The sequence below is a fragment of the Hippoglossus stenolepis genome, chromosome 4, assembly GCF_022539355.2.
Source record: "Hippoglossus stenolepis isolate QCI-W04-F060 chromosome 4, HSTE1.2, whole genome shotgun sequence".
Classification (NCBI taxonomy): domain Eukaryota; kingdom Metazoa; phylum Chordata; class Actinopteri; order Pleuronectiformes; family Pleuronectidae; genus Hippoglossus; species Hippoglossus stenolepis.
Genome location: NC_061486.1, coordinates 17,648,931 through 17,671,350, shown reverse-complemented (window position 1 = coordinate 17,671,350; position 22,420 = coordinate 17,648,931). Strand labels below are relative to the sequence as shown.

General features: G+C 41.2%; 3 protein-coding genes across 4 annotated transcripts; 2 read left to right on the top strand and 1 right to left on the bottom strand.

Annotated features, from left to right (window-relative positions):
• Positions 1–1,386: 1,386 nt before the first annotated feature.
• On the top strand, positions 1,387–6,057 carry zgc:114130 (uncharacterized protein LOC570332 homolog). Its single transcript, XM_035155278.2, has 2 exons — positions 1,387–1,520; positions 3,000–6,057. The coding sequence occupies exons 1-2, from the start codon at positions 1,464–1,466 to the stop codon at positions 4,242–4,244; spliced, it is 1,302 nt and encodes a 433-aa protein (XP_035011169.1). The 5' UTR covers positions 1,387–1,463; the 3' UTR covers positions 4,245–6,057.
• A 5,033-nt stretch (positions 6,058–11,090) lies between these two features.
• trappc6bl (trafficking protein particle complex subunit 6B, like) lies at positions 11,091–14,845 on the bottom strand. 2 transcript variants are annotated; one of them, XM_035154841.2, is made up of 7 exons: positions 14,489–14,845; positions 14,144–14,241; positions 13,586–13,653; positions 13,390–13,507; positions 12,843–12,926; positions 12,577–12,670; positions 11,091–12,372 (listed from the first exon to the last, which is right to left on the bottom strand). In XM_035154841.2, exons 2-7 carry the CDS (start codon positions 14,237–14,239, stop codon positions 12,341–12,343), a joined length of 492 nt encoding a protein of 163 aa, XP_035010732.1. In that variant the 5' UTR covers positions 14,240–14,241; positions 14,489–14,845; the 3' UTR covers positions 11,091–12,340. The 2 variants fall into 2 exon arrangements, with proteins under 2 accessions (XP_035010732.1, XP_035010731.1); XM_035154840.2 differs by having other exon boundaries at positions 14,554–14,842.
• A 38-nt stretch (positions 14,846–14,883) lies between these two features.
• On the top strand, positions 14,884–17,298 carry bloc1s3 (biogenesis of lysosomal organelles complex-1, subunit 3). Its single transcript, XM_035154839.2, has 5 exons — positions 14,884–14,965; positions 15,149–15,264; positions 15,438–15,618; positions 16,087–16,187; positions 16,509–17,298. The coding sequence occupies exons 2-5, from the start codon at positions 15,151–15,153 to the stop codon at positions 16,689–16,691; spliced, it is 579 nt and encodes a 192-aa protein (XP_035010730.1). The 5' UTR covers positions 14,884–14,965; positions 15,149–15,150; the 3' UTR covers positions 16,692–17,298.
• Positions 17,299–22,420: the final 5,122 nt, after the last annotated feature.

Genomic DNA, 22,420 nt, shown 5'->3' with positions numbered 1-22,420 from the left:
CATTCTGTCGCTTCTTCCCATATGTTCAGTTTCTTCTCTTTTTGGCCTTTTTGTCCTTGCTGTTGGCTTTTTTTCGTGTTGGTGTTTGTCTGCATACACTGTATGTTCCTTCCTTATTTTGTTTTAGCAACTGTTAAAAACTGTGGAAGAAAATCCTGGATTTGCCTCTTTGTTCGGAAGCGCACCAAAATGTAATGGGTTCTTTCCTAACCCATACCACATCCTTTCATAAAGTTCTGGTCAAATGCTGGTCACAAACAAACAAACAAATGATCGGAGAGGGGTGAAAACTTGACCTCCTTGATGAAGGTAATAATAACATATTAATGCAAGAAGGAGTAAGAACATCTGCAGCAGTCATAATGATCAAACATCAGGATCACTGCATGAGGCCTTATTATTTTGACAGCAAGAATTATACAATTTCAGTTTATCAGACAGAACTTCTAATAACATCAAGGCCTCTGTTTCTCAGCATCATTTATACGCCAAAGTGCTTTACAATCATGGAAAAGGAAGGTAACACAAGCGTGGATAAAAAGATTAACGTCATGTATATGTAGCCTTGACCAAACATCTATATTTTAAATTATTCTGTGCAAAATTGTATGTTCTTACTTAATATAAAGAGGTTATGTCTTGTCTTTTAAGTTTAAAGACTGAATTGTGTGAAGGTTGTGGCTTCTTTGTGCATCAATCATTCAAAATGTATTTGAATGAAAAATGTACCTTTCATTCAAATCAAATGCAAAAACATAGGATGTTGAAAATGTATTTAAAATGAGTTAAAGACATTCACATTTAGAGACTAATGCATACCAAAGCAATCAATCATAGAAAAGACAACAATAAAAGAAAGTTAATATATATATATAAATAACTAAATTAATATTATTATTATTACTATTATTAATAATAATAATAATAATAATAAATGACAACACAACAACAAAAACACAAAAAACATATAGGTGGGTTTTTAATTTACGTTTTAAGAACTATTGCAATACCTCCTTACTGTGCACAATACATAAGCAATAAATCTCTGTATACTGCACTTCGGTACTGATCTAAATGATTGATACTATTTCATTGCCCAAGTAAAACCTGCAGGTAAAACCACAAATCTCATCAAATGTTGAACTTAAGACGCCAAATCTATATATTTATTATTGCTTAAACTTTGTTGACAAGAAACTTGTGCCCTTTTCCCCGGTGGGGCAGAGGTGGCCCCTCAGAAAGTGCTGCACGGCCCTGGCGGGGACCCTCCTCAGACGCGCAGGATGCTGGGAGGGGCTCGCAGCTCGGTGTTAAATCCACACGTGGTCGGACCGTGGAGCTTGTTTGGCTCCGCAGACTCTGCTGGAAACTTCTGACCGACTCATGCCAGCGAGTGTCCCTGCTCGTCGGTCTATCACTGCGGGGACAGACGGGACCGGACCCGGCTTTACGAACCCAGCGAGATGCCATCTTTCCCCAAACTCGACCAGCTGTCCGACCTGGAGCAGATGATGTGCAAGGTAAAGGAAGGGGAAACAGTTAGTGAAAAAGTTGTGGAGCCAACAGTTGGCTAGCTCTCTGCAGCGTGTTAGCTTAGCTGGTAGCCACGCTGCTAACTTTACGCTAATCGCTCGCTTCGTCTCTTTAAAGAAAAACCGCTTTGAATGTATTTTAACTTTATTCAGTTTCCCTGCTGGTGTGAGTTTGTGGATTTAAACAGTCTCCATTGGCCGTTTGAAGCTTTAAAGTGGGTAAAAGTAAAGTTAGCATGGGAGCTAACTTGTCACAAAGTGAGAGCGTAGTGGAGGCTGGTGTTTAAAATTCATCGCAGCCCATTGAGCTGCCTGCTCCGGACTGAAGTCACCCATGTAACTAGTCTTGGTTGGACTGGTTTAGGTAGGAGCTTGTTACCACTGGTTACACTGAGGTATCGAGTCATATCTCAGCTCTGTTCACGAAAGACACGTTGGATCAAAACAGCGACAACTTCCGGAGCAGTTGTTGCTTGAAACAACCACAACTTTCCTGTTGCAGCTCCCTTGTGTTTAACCCTGTAGCTGTGCATTAACTCCAGTAGTTTGCACAGGTTTATATTGTATCGTATGTGGTCCAACGTCCACCGTCAAACCGTTTTCATCACAGTAGAAGATGCACGTGAAGCCCGGTACAACAGGATTTGACCAGGTATCAGAGGCTGATGCTGGATTTTCATGTTAATGTAAGAAATACGATGGTTTTTAGCATCTGCAGCTCAAATGCCTGCAATGTATTCGTTACTTAAATTGTTGATTTCAGTTGATCTTATTGTTTAGTTATACTTGTAAGAAAGTCCTATAAATGGTCAGGTAATCGAATCTGGGTTTTAAATACTCCTAGAACTTGTTTTACAGTAGATATTTAAGATGAACTCTCCCTGTCAGGAACTTGATCAGATGATAGAGGGTGAGTCTCATTTGACATACTGCTGTCATAAGTTAGCCTTACCTTTTTGTTTTTCAATATATATGTTACTTTACTGTTTAGTTTTGTTCTGCTGTACTTGCTTCTTAATTTGCTTGATGATTTTGTGTCCATCATCCATAAATTCAGTTCTTTTGTAAAGATTTTTTTTTTTTTTCAGGATGTCGAACACAAAAAATCGTTTCACACTGTCAAATACAGTATCAGCTCTACTTGTTTATATTTTTTAATAAGGAAAATGTATAAAGTTAATATTTTTAAACATCTATCAAGGATGCTTAAGATTAATTGGATTAATTATATCTTGCCAGTTATGGCTATTTTGCGTATGTCATTTGTAACTGAGTGTGATAATGAAGTATCCATAAAAAAGTTTTATCAGCAGCACAAATGGACTTTAAATTCATGTTTTGTTTCCAAGTAAAATGTCAATAGAAATTTACCATCGCTAAACCAAGAATGAGCCACAGAGATTTTGAACATTGATTCTAGAGTTGTGCGGCTAATGTTGTGTTGTCTGTTCTTGTCTGTTCATACAGCAGTTACTCAGTCTCGACCTGATGGAGCCCAACAGGCCGCCACCGTCCCTCAGTCTGGAGATGAGAACACCGGGTTACATCGGTCAGCCCCGCAGCAACACGTCGTTTTCCCTCTCGTCTCTCTCCTCTCCCACTGATCCTTCAGAGAGTGTATTTCTGCCCTCCAGCCAATGGGGGCAGCAGTCAGAAAGCCCACCGCCCTCCCAGATTGCTAATTCCTCCCAGTGGGGGAAGTCGGCCTTCCTTGCCCTGCGCTCTGTCAGCATGGTGGAGACCAGCAGCACCACAGCAGCAAGTCTAGGCTGGCCCGGGACAGACTTCCAGCACTCCCAAAGTGACAGCCCCACTGCACTGAGCACTAGCTCCTCCCTGTCCACGTCATCTCTCTCCACTTCCTCTTCCTCCTCACGCTATAAGACTGAACTGTGTCGCTCTTTCACAGAGAGCGGATTGTGCAAGTATGGTGGCAAGTGCCAGTTTGCCCATGGGCAAGATGAGCTGCGAGATCTCAACAGACATCCAAAATACAAAACTGAGCCATGTCGTACGTTTCACACCATCGGCTTCTGCCCCTACGGGATCCGCTGCCACTTTGTCCACAACGGTGAGGAAGAAGGGGAGCAGTCCTTCTCTCGTTCGTCCTCTTCCTCCTCCTCAAGCATTCCCCAGCAGCCACTTAGCTCCTCCCGCACGCACAGACCCCCTCTGGTGAGACAGAGCTTCAGCTTTGCTGGGTTTCCCTCTCCCCAGCAAGCCCTTCAGCACACTCTCACTGATCATCCCCCTTTGGCCGCCGCCTCTTTCAGACCTGCTCCCTCGGCGTCTCCTCCTTCCTGTGCCGATATTACTGACCTCCTCTGCCACGCCTTCCTGGAGATGGACTCTGCCTTTGAGGCTTCACCTGCTGACAAGTTCCAAACCCTCATGGGCCCAGCCATCACAGCAGATCCCCAGTCTCCATTCCTGCCTTCCCCAGACTCCGGCTGCTCTCCCTGTGGGCTCTCTCCAACTGGCTCCCCTTCCCTGAGGCAGAGTCCCGGCGCTCCTGGGGTCTTTTCACGCCCACTGGGCGCCCGCTCCCTGTCCTACACCTCTCTGTCTGACCAGGACCAAGATGGGAGCAGCTCTGCTAGCTCGCTCAGCGGCTCTGAATCCAGCAGTGGCAACAACGAAAGCAATGCCCGACGTCTGGCAGTATTCAGTCAGCTCTCTGTGCCTGATGATCCTGCTGTGGTCTGCCTTTAGGCTGCAGTGTGCTGGAATCACAAACATTTACACTGACATACATTCAGACACAGACATGATGTCCCCATTAGACACAATACATGCAGCACACACACGATGCTGATAAGTTTGACACATACATAAACATTCCCCTTTCACACACTGCCACTGGACCGACACAACGTTCTTTGCACCCGTGTGGCCTTGAATGAAACTAAGACTTTATTGACAGAGTCTGAACGCTGACAGAGATTGGCTAAAACGCCGGTGTCGTTTGCAGAAGGAAGGCCGCAGTGATACTGAAAATATAGGTGTGTTGCCAGTATGAAGACAGAAGTCTAATAGTGTGGCAAGCGTTTAATGCTTTATCAGAATAATATGTTAATTAAGCAGATGGCAATTAAGCTAATGTAATCACAGTGTGATTTGCCCCAGTGCCGTCTGTTAAGACCGACCACTCTGTTCAGATTTCACCAGCATCTACAGAGTGATCCTCAAAATGTGATAAAGCCAAAGACGTCTGTTTTGTAGCACAAACGTTTTTTTATTATGGTGGGACAGACACACAATGTGTTTTTCAATTAAACGCACACAGTATCTCAGTGCTCAGTGAGTGAAATTTTCCATGTCCTCAGTCTGAGGTTACGTTCAGATCACTGGCCTTGAACATGAATGTTACGTTTTTAAACGGCCGAAGTGCCTGTCATGTTATTTAAAAGGTCATGTTAGTGTTGAATCAAGATTTGTTTGGAGAGATGTGACGAAGGGTGTGCGACTTTTTTTTTTTCCTTTCTTTTTTTAGTGACATAAGCTAGTGTGAGTTCAGTTTTCTTTGTTGTCAAGATAACTACAACTGTTGATCTTCTGTCTGTTGTGCCTTGTTGATAAACCTGTTATCAGTAAAACGCCAAATTACCAAAGTCAACCTGTCCTATGAGAGGAGGGAGAGGGACTCAGTTTGAGTTCACAACAAAAGCCACCTGGGCTTGATCATACTTTTTGCAAATCTCATGTTCATGACATATCGTTATCTGTAGGACTTGCCAACAGGAAAAACAGGACAGAGAGATTTTATGGCCTTTTGATATGTGAAGTGTCAGCTCCAACAGCAGGCACTGCAGAAACTAAGGGTCAAAGATGGACGAAAAACGAAACGATGTGCCATCACGTTATTCTGCGTCTTTCATAATTTGATGTGGTGTAAGCTTTTGGCTCAGAAGTAAATATTTAATCAATTCAACTATCTGTTTTTACCTTTTGGTTAGTTTTCTCAAAAACATCTGTGGTGCCTAAACTGTATTCTTTGATTATCTTAAGCACAAACATTCCCAGGAGTGTGATTTATTTTCTTCCTCTCTTGTCCACAGGCAGCACTGGTGTTACATGTTTGATGAATAGTCATGTTTGTCTCTCAGTGTTAATTCCTCCTGTTAATGGCTTTGTACTGTTACGAATGTGAAGCGCAGTCACTTCCATGTATCCTGTTCTCCCAGGTCTGTTGCCTTTACTGTTAGATCCAGCTATTGTACAGTTAGGGTACATATGCGTAGAGTTTTAGAAATGTTACTTTGCTGTTTTTGTGTGTTTACGGTGTAGTTTGGTAGAAGAGCAGACACTGTGCTGTTTCCGGTCTATTTAAAATCACCTTTTCATCGACATGTTTGATGCCTGTTCAGTGTTTAAGGTGATTATCTTTAGTAAATTAATTTCTTTAATTTATTTTAACGTATTTATAGAGTACTTTGAGTTGTTAATGCTTGTATCAAGTTTAATATATTTGGGTTTCTTTGACTTTTTTGTACCTGAAATAAAGTTTAGTTGTGTTTTTTTTAAACTGACTGTTCGATTTTGTTTTTTTTACACACACAGAAGCTTCTGCTGGGAAACTGTATTGAGTTGCTGATGCAGCAACTCAGAAGTTACAAGGCACATGTGCGTTTCCTTCCTTGTAGACTGCTGTTCTAGCGTATTTGCCACAATGTTAAAACATTGATGCGAGTTGCAGGAAGGCAGCAAACAGGAAACCATGTGAACCGTCACTTACGGTTTTCATTCTACCTCTCACACACACCCCTGAACTCAAATGTCAGAGCTTGGCCCTTTAATGTTGCCGTGACAATTTGAAAAGTGAAGATAAACGCATCTTACTCTGAAGTTTGCGATCTTAGACTAGAGGTGTCCACAGTGATAATAAGACACAAACTGGATCTCAGAGGTAGTAATCGAACAATCAGTGTAAACTATATAACAAACAGATACCAGCCTATTTCAAAGTTTGTTTATTTAAAAATCACTAGTACCGGGACATCCACACTGGGGGGAAAAAGCTTTCAAGAACAACTTTTTGGATTTATTCAAAAGGGCTAACATGAGTATCCAGACACCAAAACCCTCTTTCATCCTCAAGTTACACTACAGACGTGAAGAAAAGACATTCACACTTCCAGGTGAAGCTGAATAATTGTTTTTCCTCCATGATGCAGCCTCTGCAAGATTGTATTTACAACCCAAAGCCGTTGGTCGATTGCTTCTTGAGTCAGTAAAAATCAAACCAGGTTTTTATATGTGAAGGCTTTTGTTATTCTTTTATTTATAAAAAGCAGCAGGAAAGAGTATTAGAATTAAGTAAATGCAAACCATGATTTCCACTTCCAGCTATTTGGAGGTTGTTACGCTTTAAAAACAAAATACATGTGCTACATAAAGGTCAGGGGCAGTTAAACATTTTCTGATTGCAAATTAAAATCTATTGAAGCACGTTTGTTAAATCATGCCCGTCCCACCCACTGTGCTTCAGGGTAGCAGGACACTTTTTTTGTATGTGTGTGTGTGTGTGTAGTCATTCTACTAAGATTTCATGTGGAGATAAGAAGCCTTTTGTTAGGGTTTAATCTTTCCAATCCTGGGTTCCTACCCATTTCCCTTCTCCCTCACTGCCTCCAGTGATTCCATCCATCCTCTCGCTGAGTTACTCTGCTTTACTTCAATGACGTCCCCTCATCTCTCCCTCAGTGAGACTTTCTACAACTCTACAACTCTCTTTACAAATCTACACATAATTAGTCCTTAAATTCTCAGATGTCCATAAAAAGAGACAAAGAAAAAGAAAGGGCCCCAGGAATCTTTCTGTCATGCACAAGAGCAACAACAGTATTATCTTGTCACTGTTAACATGAGATGGCTTCGCTGTCTGGGAGTGATTAGTGGCTGTAAACGGGATAAAGGCATGTGTGTGTGTGTATGTGTGTGTGTGTGTTGCATTGTGTCTGATAGACATTCTCCCACACTCTTGCCCTGTGGGACATAGGAAAGGCAGGCAGATGGCTGTATTCAGGTCCACCACGGGTCAACATATGGCCCCGAGAGACAAAGTTTGTGTTTGTGTGTGTGAGACAGAGGAGCTCACTCTTAACTATGCATGAGTGGAGGAAGTTGAATAGGTAGGTGAGAAAGAGGGAGAAAAAAAGGTAATAGTGGGGGGTCAGGAAAAATACACAGCGAGATAAAGAAGGGATGGTGACAGCTTGAGAGGATGAAAGTCGGAAACTTCCAGTGAAATCAATATATGGACTTCTGCTGATGCTCAGGGGAAAATAAAATCTGCATTTTGAGGCTGTTAGTGTATTCTTAGTATTGTTCAGTATAGTTCATTTAAGAATAAAGCATCCAAGTGTGTTCATACTGGGCCATTATCACTTGTTGACTAAGTTAACATTTGATATTTTCTCAACTTTTTCTTAACCAGCTAACAAACTTAAACTACCTTTTTTTAACCCAAAAACAATGCTACTGCTATCTTAATTAATGCTACGCTACTTAACCTGGCAAAATGCTATTGACCTACTAAAGGATAAACAGGTTTAAAGCTGGAGTGCAGGACTTTTGCAAACACTATATAGGTGGTTGGCTGCACTGTGGTCATAAACCCTGTCTCCTCCATGTTAGATGATGGGACATGGACCGAACTCATAGGTTTAAGTTAAATACATTTTTCTTCAAGATGTTTACACTGATGTTTGCTAAAGTGTTCATGATTCTGGTATGTTTGGTTTCAATTTGCTGCTATAAAAAAGACAGAATCGTGATTGGTCGAGCTTGTGTATCGGATGGACCTCGATTCCGCAGCTCCATTCCACAATCACTAGACTCATGGTCACAAATTACGTTATTGGCGCAAGATGGCAGCATTTGTATCCAGGACATTTTGGCTTCAGTTTTGAAAAAAATGTATAAACAATCTATGATTTAATATGAATTACCTACGTAGCTACAGCAACCTTTGTGGATATCAAACTTCTGTTAGCACTTAGATAGAATGAAAAAGTTCTGCCTGCGTCATTTGGAATCTGGATGTTAAGGAGCTGCACGTGTTCACTGTACTGCGCTCGGGGTTCCTCCATGATTTGAGACTGAAACGGGTGATTTCCAGCAAACTAAAGTGAACTGCAGTGAGCTGCTTTCAGGAAACCTGACCCAGATGTCTCTGTCATTTTCTCACACTACAAAAGAGAATTCAGCCGCTCTCTGTGCACAGTGTTACTGAATTGTAACAAGTCATCAGTTTGAGTGAATGAATGCTGGTTTTACTCACACCCCCCACACATCCTTTCTTTCTTCCAGTCCCTCCTCCTCCTCCTCCTCCTCCCTCCCTCCCTCCCTTCATTCACCGTTCCTCTTTTGTGAGGCTTGGTGACATTGTGATGCAGCAGGAGGAAAGGGAGCCAAGCTTTGTAGAGCAGCACAAAAACAGCTGTTGCTGAGGCCTCACCCTCGTCCCTCACGCTCACTGTCCCAAATCTCCAGATTCTACTGTGGGAGATATTTAGGTACAGGTACGAGAAACATCTCACACCCTCACCCATTCCTCTCCCCACACTGCTAACAACTTCCTCATCTTTATCTTGCCTCCACACTGCTTCTCCTCTGCCCCCGCCTCTAATAAACTTCTCTTTTCTACCTTTCATTCCCCTCCAGACTCCTGTAGAGGCTCTTCTTTTCTCTCATCTCATTTTCCTCCTGCCCACTCTCCCAATCTCCTCCTCCACCAACTTTCTATAATTCCACCCCCTCCCAGGCTTTCTCTCTAATCCCTCCTTCTGTTTTTTTTTCTTTTTCTTTCTTTACGGAAAGGATTTGGGCTAAGTGTTTAATGGGTTGCAACAAATGGGCAAAAGAGTGGGCCGTCAGGTGCTGTGCATTTATGCAGACGCCTAACTCAATTTTCTTGACTGTTTTTCGTCCCATGGCAATCGCTCAGTCGTAAAGAAGTTACAGAAACCACAAAACTCGAGGGTGCGAGTGGTGGAGTGGCAGTCTAATAACCAGGGATCTTACTTAACTTTTCTTGAGATTTTAAGCTCTTTCAAGTGCTCTTGTATTGAGGGCCTCCAAAATTAAGTAAGGACTCGACCCACTTCAAGCGAACCCAAAGTCTAAGACAACAGAGTGTGGAAACTTTTAAAACAGTACAACAGCAATGCAACTTTACACTTCCAAGAAGTTTTGGGACTTGTGAAAGATTGATTCCTTAAAAGAATGGTCAGAACTGAAAAAGCAGAAGCTGAAGTGTCCAGACTTTCAGTTCCTATATCTCAGCTTCCAAAACCACTGAGTCCTACACTTTCCATTATGTAATCAATGGCGACCCTAATATTAGACCCTCCCTCCCGATATCCCTGCAACTTGTTTGTAACACGGGCTTTAACCCTGATGACATCACCGTAGTTAACTTTAATAAGCTGCATCCCAAGTATTTCTCTCTCTCTCCTCCCATTATTAAACCTCTTAAGCTTCGTGCTGCGGTTTGTGAACAAACATAATTGAGTGGGTTGGCTATTGTTTCAATGTTGGTGGAAGACTCACGTCTTTTAAACCGGCGGATTAATAGTAGAAATGGTAGCACAGATTTAATCAACTGATGCTCTACGAAAACAAATTGTAAAATTTAACTGTGAAATGTTGATCAAGCTTTCTGTGATAGCTGCCTTTGTGTCATTTAATGTGCTTCAAGCAGGAAGCGTGTCTAGATTTAAGCGCTTCTGCCTCGACTTCACCTCCCATATACATGTACATGTGGTAACCTAAATTGATTTGGCAACTGAGTATGTTTTTTTCCTACCAATATATAAAGTAATAGGAAAAATACTGAGTCTGGATTTTCCTTAAATGGGAAAATACATACTTTCAAGATGTGTCTCATACTGACAGTAGTGACAGTAGTAGTAAATATGGAAAATAGCATCCACAGCACTGTTTTGGGCCGAAGCCTGGGTAAGACCCACACTGAGAGAACATTTAATGGTTCAAAACCTTTGTTGTGTAAAATGATTACACTGATTTCAGGGGAATGATAGAACACAGTCAGGGAAACGTTGCCAAAGCACAGATACAAGCAAAGTGAGCACCACCATTAATTGTGGCGTGCCATACCAAAACATCCAGAGGGTTGAAGTGTAAAATATTTCACAAAATGTGAGTATGCTTCTGACTGAAGCTTGTTGAGCTCGTTGTGAATGCCAACGTGGAGCTAAACCTGCTGGAACAAAACCTTTAAGTGCAGCTCACTCACGTACAGCAGAGCCTCTTAATACCGAGCTCATGATGTGGATCAAAAACATGAGAGGAATATTAATATTCTAAGCGGGGATGATGGGAGTTTGAACCTCTGTGACTAGTGTACACTGTGAAATGTGTTGTTATGCAGAGGAGCCAAGAGAAAAGGTAACGCATCCATTTACAATTAAACCCCTCAATGAGCATTTTTCTATTCTTTAAATTGAAATCATCACAGAGGTTCTCATTCCATGATCTTAGTTCTGGTTTAAACTCACAAATGAAAGGGGGGAAAAGAAGATGCATGAGCACACATTGTGTTATCAGATTTATTATATCAGTGACAAATATTTGAAGATTTAATGTAATAAACTGTGATGCTAAGTTTCTGGGGGTGTTTTTATGGAAGTTTAGCAAGTTTGTTCAAACATGGGTTCTTCTTTCTCCCACACAAACACAGAGAACATCAGAAAGATCAAACTACAGCTTGATGTGTCCCTCTAGTGGCACAAAGAGGCAACTACTTCAACCAGAGGTGAGTTTCTTTATTGTTGTGTTCATCGAGTTGTCTCTGCTTGTTTGACAGACCTCGTTGTTGTAGTATTCTCGTCTCAACATTATTCGGCCAAAAATGTTTAGATGCGAGAAATAAAATAAATAAAACATCACATAGTCTTGCTCTTTTAGGTGTTGAAAAAAGAAAAAAACATGACAATATGTTTACATATCAATACCGTACAAAAGACAAAACATGTACACCTGGGTACAAAATAAAAACCTCCAGACCCAGTTTGAGTGGTCGGCTTTAGAAAACACTACAGAGGACGAGAGTGATGCTTACTAAGCAGCGGTCATTCCAGTTTTGTTTATACAAAAGCCGGGTCTAGAAATTGTTATCACATCTAATTATATAACATAACTGAGCTGAAGTTTAAATAACTGCCAAGAATCTGCTACAAGGCAGAACAAAGCACCAGGTGCTGTTACAGCGAAACAAGAGCTGAATAAGAAATCTGATGTGTCAGGTGAAATCATTTTCAAATGCTCAGTAGCTTTTATTTGGATGGATGCTAAATAAAAAGGGTCTGGCAGTTGATAATATGCATGTATCATCTAGATCTCTGTCTTATCCTTCTTTTTTTTATTTTTTATTTCCAATTATTTATCAGATCAACATTGCAACATATTACAGAGTATTAAGTTACCTTTTCATGAACAATACATTCACATTAAAAACACTGAGTTGTTTTTTTTAACAGGTGAATATTTAGTTGGAGTGGAAAGCAACCATTCATCGAAAACAAGAAGCAAAAGGAATAAAACAAATATTTATCAGACAACCACAAGTAAGAGATAAGCTCTGGCCGATGCTGTTTGCTCTGTCAGGGGTAACAGGTTATCAGCAAAACCCTGGCTCGTCCCCAGCTGTGTAAACCAGGGCGGTGTTTGATTCCCTCTGTGGTTGGCCTGCTCGGTGGGAGGACACGAACAGCTATCCCTCTTTAGGATTAACAGAACCCCACAGGGGCCTGTTCATCTGCACCACGGTGGCAAAGAGGATCAGGTCACAACTTCTGGATCACCACCTGGAACTTACCTGGAAAGACAACGTGAAGGAGAGATGAGCTGTTTGTTTGGACCATAAAAAACAGACCAATCCAAACTTCAAGTGGTTGCGCACATTGCTAGATGATACCTAACATGAATAACAGCGGTTTGGCTGCTATTGGAGGCCAGTGAGCATGTTGTGTCACCTCACACTTTTCAATGGTAAAGAGAATCAAATACTGTCAGTACTTACAGGACGGCATGACAGAGACCTCAGCTGTCACCACACTGTCCAGACCAATGTTAGACAGAGCTCCTCTCACCATGCCACACGAAAAAGCGAGATACTGAGAGAAAATACACACAGATAAATTAACCTAAGCTATTGCAACAGATTTGGACTCATTTGGTTGTATATGAAACAACAAAGCCTACGTCTGATGTGGCAGTTTTCTCCGACTGAGTAGAAAGGTTGCTTTGTGAGTGCTTGTGAGAAAGAGGTAGAGGGTGGATACTGACCTTAGGAGCCTGATCCAGATACTGTTTTCCATTGGAGAACTGAGTCAGAAGAGCAAACTTGTTGTCCTGTAGAACATAGGTACCCTGTGGTGGAAAATACAAAAGGTATACAGAGGTTGTAACAAACAATGGAGCACGTTTTAACAAACACTGAATGTGCATTTATGTTTTAGTGCTTAATTTAACGGCAATATTTATTCTAACTTTTAAGTGGACTTCAAAATCTATTGATCTCTAGTTCTAAATGCACTCAACGATACACACAATGCTTTTTCACGAGTAGCACTAAATGCAAACATAACTTCTATTAGTATACAAGAAAACTCCAGAGACAATCTATGACCTTATGTGACTGTACTGTGAGCTCTTTGCTTCATGATCTGTATTAAACAATAATAAGTGTTTTTCAAAATGGGATCCAACTTCTTCTTATCTGAGGCCAGAAATCCCAGCAGCCTAAGAAACATCTGTAGATGTCAACACTCTGCACACAAACTAAAGTGTGGTATGTGTGTGTTAGAAATAGCATTAGTTTGTCTCATTTTACCTGATGGTTTGTTCGGAGGTTGTCAATCTGCCTCCTGAACACCTTTGTCCAGAAGTCTTTACAGATGAACTTCATTATATCCAGCTCATCCTTGAAGCTGGGAGAGTCTCTGGTCAACCTGGACAGAACATACATTTAAACATAGATGAGGATGGACGTCACACAGGCACATGCATGTGTGTTCGTGCTCGCCTACCTCTCAATGAGTCCTTGTCCCACCCTGAAGCCCATGCCTTCGAGGACAGAGACGCAGACAGCTCTGTCCTGGAGAGAGTTAGAAATCCATTTGGTTTAGTTTCAAGTTTTATTTGTCATATTATGCAAGTTAACACGGGGTCAACAATATGAGGAAAGGTGTCGGACAAGAAGAAACCGGTCAGCTCCGCAGTGCAATAGTTTAATATAATAAATAACTGTATACATCCAAAGGTGCAGTGTGACATTCGTGGCAAATGAGGTAACAAATCTAGCTGGACGGAGTGTGTGTAAATAGTTATTGCACATGTGTTTGTAAAGTTATTGCACCGTGTGTGTATCAGTTGTAGCACTTTTTCCAAAATAAAGTTAAAACAGGAAGTAAAACAGATGTGCAGAGGGTTGTTAGTGATGAGTTGAGTGCAAGTGTAGGAACCTGATGGTAGAATCATATGAACGTGTGTGTGTGTGTGTTGTCTGCTGTGAAAGGCGACACTGTGAACACTGCTGTGGGTTCTCATGTTTATTAAGTATGAACACGATGAGGGACTGAACGCACCTTGTTGTCCATCCCTCCATTACTGGCTTGCTGCTCCTTGTAAACATGGGACACGATCTCCAAGTGGAGAAATTCAAACAGGGCCTCGTCCGTCATCCCTGACGGACACACACACACGCGTCAGTACACGGACACACACACAACAGGTTCAGTTAACACAGCTAGCGGTGATACACAACATCACATTATGGTTGTTAGACCCATTTTACCGCAGCTTAGCATTAGCTACACAGTTAGCACCAGGTAGCTAGTGCGGTTAGCTAGCGACATCGTCCGGGCCGTTTAAACAGTTTTTTAAAATCTTTTTCTATGTCGTATGAGCTGAACTGAGAAAACAATACACACATTCAAACCTCACTGCTAGTTAGTGTTATTAAATACAACAGAGTGAACGAGTAAAGGTATTGTACCTGTCAAATTACTGAAGGAGGCACGAAGTAAATAACAGCCCTCTTCCTAGACTGCACTCGATATTGACGTCAGGACGCCCCACTGAATTCGGACAGGCGGTGTTAGCGGGAGTCAGCCCATGAAATGGAGAGGAAAAGGCTCCCAGTGTTTGTCTTCTTCTTTCCCAACAATAACTAATGTCGGACAGAGAATTTATATATCAACGAACAAAACTTATTGAGCTTAAGTAGACGCCACAAATGAAGTGTGTGACGCAGTGCCTGCCTAAGGTACGCCGGGTGTTATTACGAACACACTCTAGATGCTTGTCCTCCAATCGCGGTGTGATACGTCACTTGTCATGTGACCGTTCTAAACAAGCCACTTCCTTGTTGCTCATGTGATTTGTGTGTTCTTGACTTCACTGAGAAGGTTTGATGATGTGTTTCATTGAATATTTTAACATTGAGCGTTTAGCTAACATGTGAAATTCATAGTTTATCCCCGAGTTCAGGGAAACATTGTGTGTCGCATGTCTAAGAGTCGTTTCATGGTTATTTAGCCAGTAGCTTTAGACGTTTTATTGTGTGTGTGTGTGTGTGTGTTTGTGTGCAGTCATGTCCAGCAGGTACCAGATCGTGGTGCAGGGTGAAGCGTCTGAGACAGACTCTGATGATGAAGTCTACATCACTTCCCTGCCTGCTCCACAAACTGCCTCAGCCGGGGCCAAGGTGTGTGTTGTGTGTTGTGTGTGTTGTGTGTGTTTGGTGTGTGTGTGTGTGTGTGTGTGTGTGTGTGTGTGTGTGTGTGTGTGTTGTTGTTGTTATGAACATCAGACCATGTCTCCACCCACTCGTCCTCTGAATCCCCAGTTGGTTGTTTCTGTGATGTTGAATGCTGTCAGGTTCCAGGGGAGGCGTCAGAAACAGACAGTGAGGAGGAGGCGGTGGGCCGAGCCTCTGCAGTGATCCAGGAGAGCGCTCAGGTTCTCAGGAGAGACCTGCCTCCTCTCATTGTGGTCAGAGATCATCCTGACATACAGTCCATTGTGGAGGATAGACCCAGCCCCACACACAGGCCACATGGTGAGGAATACCAGTCATATTTATAACAGTAGCTACTCCAATGATGAAACTTCCTGTGTGACAGGAATGTCTTCCATGTCACAGTCTTCCTCAGTGAATAGATCCTCTGGATGTATGAATTTATCGATCCAGCTGCATTTACTGATTAAAACAGATGAGGTTAAGAAGCAGCTGAGAGCTCTGAAAAAGTTGTTTAGATTATCTGTTTACAGGAAGCCCCCAATTGTCTGTACAAACTGTACTAACATCTTGAAATACAGCAAGTAAATACAATCTGAGTAGCCCTGCTTAGGATCATACATTGTGGTGATAAATGTGATGAACGATTATCACTTTTCAACCAATAATAAATAATTTTTTCATGAAATCTCAACAATATTTTGGTTTCGATCGACTGTATAAGTGAATCGATGGAGGACAAGTTAAGTTTCAGTTATTTCTCTGACCTGCCAATCTGTTCATTTCCAGGCGACACACTCTTACAACAGAAGCTGCAGGAGTCTAACAGTCGGCTGTATCACAACGTGTCACAGACAGTTCGGCAGGTTTATAGCAGTGCCACCAGAGAGGTATGACGATGTGTTTGACTGAGAACGCTTTTCATTATATACTGTATATATATTTTCTAAGTACCATAAAACAAGGCACCATAAGGCCTTAGATACGTACAAGTGTAAGTGGACATGTATACCAGATACTTGCAGGCAAACAAACTGTGTGTCTTTATTAGCAGAGGGGTTAGAAATATGAGAATGAATAAATTATTGTCTCACTAAAGTACAATACCTGTGTCACTTGTAATTTAGCAGGTTTAAGTCTTGTCAATTGCAAACAATCATTGCCTTTACCGTAGTTTAGTGTTTCCTTTTGTTTGACTGCTTTTTGTGAAGGTGCGCAGTGCGACCGCTCAGCTGAACACATCGCAGGGGGCCATCATCAACGCTTCTCACAGCATCAGATTAATTCTGGACGACCTGAAGGCCGTGTCCGAGAAGATTGACATCATCACAAGCTGTCAAATTCTGCCTGACATTAACATCATTCCAAATAATTGTGCTGCACCTGTTCCTTAAAGAGAGAAATCCCCCAAATCCTTTGAAAACATAGTTCAACATCATTGTGGATATATGTTCAGAGAATATCAGAGACTAAAACGCAAGCAGTAAGAAAAAACATGTACAAACACAGCTTATGCATATCAATATACAGTACATATATTTAACAGTCACATACTCAGTCAGTCATTTACTGTATGCCTTGATCTGTCATATAATGTCTGATCCTGTGTCTGGAGTTCTGGGGATATTTCTGTTAAGAGTCAAGCAAGAAAAACAAACACGTATACATGTCATCTGCTGTTGTGCATGTCTCTTCCAGCACATTTTTGTTTACATTTCACATTGGTATTTATTGATAATATCACATTTCCCTGTAGTACTTTGTAAATATTCATACAGCAGAACATCAGTAGTATCTTAAACCAATGAGACAGATTTTTTTATGTGGCATATCGTTTCCTATCTTTGATGTTTTCTGGTCCCACATGTTTCTTGTGTGATATTTGTTTCCCTTTGTTCATTAAAATTGTATAATAAGGTAACATATTAATATAAATTGACATTTTGCCCTGATTGTTTGTTGACGTGGCTTGGAATCAAAGTAAAATTGGAGAAGATTGAACAGTTTTCTTGTTTCAATATTATTTGTTATAAATATGAAGTTATTTTCAAAAATTTCATTTATCCAATGCCATAAATCCGCATTATAGTCTTCGGGTGGACACGTCAAACAAGCGTGTAGACATACATCAACACCACTATCAGCAGGTTGAGAACCAAGGCCACAATACCCACAATGCTAAGCACGTGGTCGGTGTCAAACTTGCATTCTTCAGGAAGAGCACAAACAGCATCAGCCGACTAAAAGAGAGCATATAAAAGAGCAAATCATTCATATTGTTCAGAGTCATAAACTCAGAGCAGGAATTATTAGATTAAATTTAGTGTCTTGACATGTTTCAGCCACCTGATGGCGCCATTGATACACAAAACATATAATTGCTGGTATCGTCTGTAATTTTCTCCATTCCATCACTTGTAGTTATATTAATATCATCTTTACACTCATTGTGTGTAAAGAAGTTATGTATAATTTTTTCCCCATAATTATTTGACTATTATTTCCATTAAGGTCCATATGTACATACATTGTATATCCCACACACAGCATATACATTTTAAGTTGAATGGAATTAAAAAGTTATGTTAAATTTGCTTATGACACATGACACATGACACATGATAGTGAAAGTCTATTTAACTCCATTCTCCCTGTCTTGTAAAGTCATACGGTGACAATAGAGTGATGAAACGGGATATTTCTTCTGATGAGCTGAATAAGAAATTTACCTCCTGGCTGTTTCTCTTTCCCCTCACTTCTACTGGCACAACAGGCTCCATTTCTCACTCTTCAAACTCCCTCAGAGCACAGTAAAATCAACTTCAGCCGTTATCCCGTCCAGTCCCAAAACAAATGGATCCAAATATTCAGAGGGATGATGGCTGTCAGGCACCACTGGAACTGGTTTCTTTTTTTAAGTCTTCTGTATCCTCTTCTCTCTGAGATTTGTAAACCCACAGGTCTGTGATAAATGAGGGAATAAAGGCATGCTGTGTTGTTTGGCTCTGCGTCTAATGGCCCAGACTGTAATATAGGGCCACGAAGCTGCTCAGCTGCCCAGCCACTATTTCTGTGTGGGGTCATCTATAGCTGGTTTTTTAACTGCCTCTGTGTGTGTCCACTGGGTAATGTTACCAAGGTACTGATAAGGCCTCAAATACATCACTAGTGCCCTCATTTGTTTGTGTGTGTGTGTGTGTGTGTGTGTGTGTGTGTGTGTGTGTGTGTGTGTGTGTTTATCTGTGTGTCTGATTATTGCTGTGTCTTTAAGTGTGATGGATGCGATTCGTGCTCTTGAAGGTGTGCATAGAGACAACTTGAAAGTCTGTAATGGAGATGAAGGAAGAGACATTAGCTTTACCTTTTACATCACTTTTAATTGTTCAGCTCAAAATGTGTGATTCAGATTCACATCCATCATGTTTAAAGAAGGCGGAGGGGCAGAGCTCTTGCCATTGGACAGCTTTGATTAATCACACTGAGGCATCGTTATAGACGACGCTGAGGGGCAGAGGTGAAGTGTTAGTTAGGGTCACGGACTAGAAAAGCTCCTTCAGGTCATTTGTCATCTGATACCACTGATTCCCTCCATGCAAGTGATAGATTGACTCAGTTAGAGACTAGAATGGCTCTCAGTACATTGCAAACACCCAACAGTCTCCTTATCAAACCATTTAAATTCACTTTCCAGATTTTTATTTGGATCTGTACCAAATAGCTCACACTCATAAATATTAGTCCCTTAAACAGGTCAGAATTTTTTCATCAAGCTCCATGAATTTCTCTCTGAGAAATCAATGAAAATGTTGGGAAGTGCCCGATCTCACAATCTTAAAGAAAGTGAAAGGAAATTCTTGGATCTTCCCCCTGATTCGCATCCACACCAAAATGTAATGGATTCTTCCCTGAGCCATGAGTTTTGTGATAAGCCATCCAGTAGTTATTGCTTAATCCAGCTAACAAACAAACACACACACACACACACACACACACACACACACACACACACACACACACACACACACACACACACACACACACACACACACACGCACAACCTTCTTGGTGGAGGGAAGGCTTTAGATCCAGGAATAAAGACGAATGATTAACTGCAAGAAGTGTTGTGTAATCTGATAAAAAGGTTAAATATATAAGTGCTGCTCTCAGTAATCATTTACTGTTTCGATGACTATACTTTGCTGCAAAGTGCATCCTGTGATGACAGATCTCTGCAGATATTGTTGCATCTTCTGAAACACCTCTTCAAATCAGTTTCAGCAACAACAAAAAAACATCATAACCGTAATGAATTTGCAGGACTACTTTATCCCACTGCATGAGTTTCAGGTAATTGTACATATTAAACTGGCAACTGTGTGCATATATTATTTATTATGTTTTGTCATTGTTTCTTGTCTGTCTGCTTATCTTCCCTCTTTCTCTCATGTTTTCAAACGGACTCAAATGTTCAAAATCAATGGAGTAAGAACAGCATGTATGTAGATGCTCTTCGACCCTGACCTGAACAGAGGTGGTGGATCATAGAGGGGGCAACAGAAGTGATCAGAGTCTCATGAGATGCAGATAGCATGAGTATAATGAGACCCCCGAGGAACAAAGGAACAGCCATCTTCATTTTAGTGACTAGTTTTGAAGCTTAAGAGGCATTTCTCACATCCCCAGATATCTTATTATTTGTCTTTTAAGTGTGTGCGTGTGCATCTTGAAGACCCAGCTGTGCTGACTGAGCTCCCGGCTTTGAGGGCTGCATGAGTGATGAGTAATTTGTAATAAGGGCAAACACTGAAAACACATTGATAAAGAACAACAATGTCAGTGGTGATGATGGTGATTGTCATGTCTTCTTACCCTGCTCGTCACTCTCGATTATCAAGACGTTGAGGTAAAACTGGAATGACACATGTACATGAAAACCAATGCAACATATATTTGACTAGAAATAACATTATTATATGGCTGACAAAAGACAACCACCCCTATGAAAAATATTTAAATCTGCTGGCTTTAGATATTCATTTGGATCTGTGACAAATTGTACACACATTAATATCACCTGACTAAATATTACAGATTTTTTAAAATTAGGATTTGTGGATTGTTCCCTGAAAAATGAACAATCTAAAAATTAAAAAAAAAACCTTTGTTGCAAATAAACCCGTAAACAAACTAGAGGGGCACTCGAAAGGCATTGGTCCATACCCCTAACTCACACCAAATTTCACGACATTTTGGTTTAGTCGTTCTTGCGTAATCCTGTTAAAATCCAAACAAAGAAAAAAATAAACAGCATTGAAGACATAACCTCCCTGGCAGAGTTAATAACATAACCAAATGGGAAAATGCAGCAGTACAATGTAGTATTACTATTAATAGCACATAAATGTAAAGTTGCCAGACCATATTTTCATTCTTATAAAGTCAAAACCATATGAGCAATATAACTGATTTACATTTTGTTCATGTTTCTGACCGGATTTCCAGTTTTTATATAAATGAAAATACATTTTAACGATCAAATTACTGTTTTAACCGTCAATTACTTCAGATTTATTTATTACAAAATGAATCATTCTACACTGTTATATTCACTGTGTATAGGCACATATATAAAATGGTGTACATGTATATATCTGAACAGCATTCATAATATCGTAAGAACAAGAATATTAACATTGTTTTTTGCTTTATTTTTTATAACCTAACAATTCAGTCAACTCTAATATTGCTCACTGTACAATCTCTTTCCTCTGAATTGTGTGCTGACAAGGCTCGTGATAAAAGGTGGGTTGGTGCTGACGAGCTAAGCTGATACGCTGACATGAGACCTCACTTCCTGATTTCTCTCAGCAGGACCCTGATGTCAATGATTTTGAACTTTGCAGACACACTGTAGCTTGTGCATTGAACATAGGTGCAACCGAAGTCGCATGAGCAAAAACGGTGTGACTCAGTGGGTATTTTCCTTCAAGCCTGGTTGCACTTGTGAGGGGATTGTTACACTCAACAGGCAAGTAGGACAATATATTACTGTTTACATGAAACATCTTTCCTTGTTCCACTGACAGTGGCTCGAGGCTCCGAGCCTGGGATGGGGAGTTCATGCTTGAGCTGGCAAACTTACTAAAGACTAAAATAGGAACATAGCAAACAACGGACCAAGGCAGCGAGGAGGGAGTGTTGATGCTCGCAGCGGAGAGAGTGCAGAGGGTAAGGGAGAGCACGAAGAGAAGAAAGCCACACTGGATTATTTAATCACACTATAGATTAAGTGGTTGACAGTAGCTGCAGTATCCAAGAGACTATAGGCTGGTTTGTGTGTGTGTGTGTGTGTGTGCGTGTGTGTGTGCGTGTGTGTGTGTGTGTGTGTGTGTGTGTGTGTGTGTGTGTGTGTGTGTGTGTGTGTGTGTGTGTGTGTGTGTGTGTGTGTGTGTGTGTGTGTGTGTGTGTGTGTGTGTGTGTGTGTGTGTGCAGAGGGCAACCACCCATATTAGCCAGGTCAGTGGCTGTCTCATGGGACGCCTGAGGACGCACTGTTAGTTTATCTGACTGGGTGAACATGGCTGCACCCAACAGCACAGGTCTGCCAGAGCAACTATACGCTGTACTTAAAAAGTGCTCTGTGGGTGATAACCTTGTTTTCATATATGGTTAGAGCGTTCAAGACAATGTTGGAAACTAGGATGCATCCCACTGACAAACAGGAAGAGTGAACAGGAGGGAACGCCCTCAGAGGAGCTGGAGGGAGCAGCAGCAGCCGCACACACTCCGCTTGCATCCCGCTGATAAAGAGTGAAGCTATGAATACACAAGTAGACAAGATTTTAGTCTTAATTTAGTTATTCCAACCCATTTCAGTGGCTCCGCCTGAATAAAGAAACAGAATGTGGATGAAGGCACAGCTTCAGTTTCCTGTCACCTGGAAGGACTCGTGGGTTTCCAGAAGGGCAGCGTGTTAAAACCCAAAGTAAAACAAGTATGAAAATGACAGCTGGACATTTTCAATACATTATAGGAAATCCATGGCAAATTTAAGTTGAGAAAATGATTTTATGCGGATCTACATTGTGATACATATGTTGGTGCACCCTTCATTTTTTCATGC

Excerpts from the sequence above, each read along its gene's own strand:
- zgc:114130 (XM_035155278.2), top strand. The coding sequence starts at position 1,464 with ATGCCATCTTTCCCCAAACTCGACCAGCTGTCCGACCTGGAGCAGATG. Across the intron at positions 1,521-2,999 it reads TGGAGCAGATGATGTGCAAG|CAGTTACTCAGTCTCGACCT; the intron begins GTAAAGGAAGGG and ends CTGTTCATACAG.
- trappc6bl (XM_035154841.2), bottom strand. The coding sequence starts at position 14,239 with ATGACGGACGAGGCCCTGTTTGAATTTCTCCACTTGGAGATCGTGTCC. Across the intron at positions 13,508-13,585 it reads GGACAAGGACTCATTGAGAG|GTTGACCAGAGACTCTCCCA; the intron begins GTAGGCGAGCAC and ends TGTTCTGTCCAG. Across the intron at positions 12,927-13,389 it reads ACCTCCGAACAAACCATCAG|GGTACCTATGTTCTACAGGA; the intron begins GTAAAATGAGAC and ends TTTCCACCACAG.
- bloc1s3 (XM_035154839.2), top strand. The coding sequence starts at position 15,151 with ATGTCCAGCAGGTACCAGATCGTGGTGCAGGGTGAAGCGTCTGAGACA. Across the intron at positions 15,265-15,437 it reads CTGCCTCAGCCGGGGCCAAG|GTTCCAGGGGAGGCGTCAGA; the intron begins GTGTGTGTTGTG and ends GAATGCTGTCAG. Across the intron at positions 15,619-16,086 it reads CCCCACACACAGGCCACATG|GCGACACACTCTTACAACAG; the intron begins GTGAGGAATACC and ends GTTCATTTCCAG.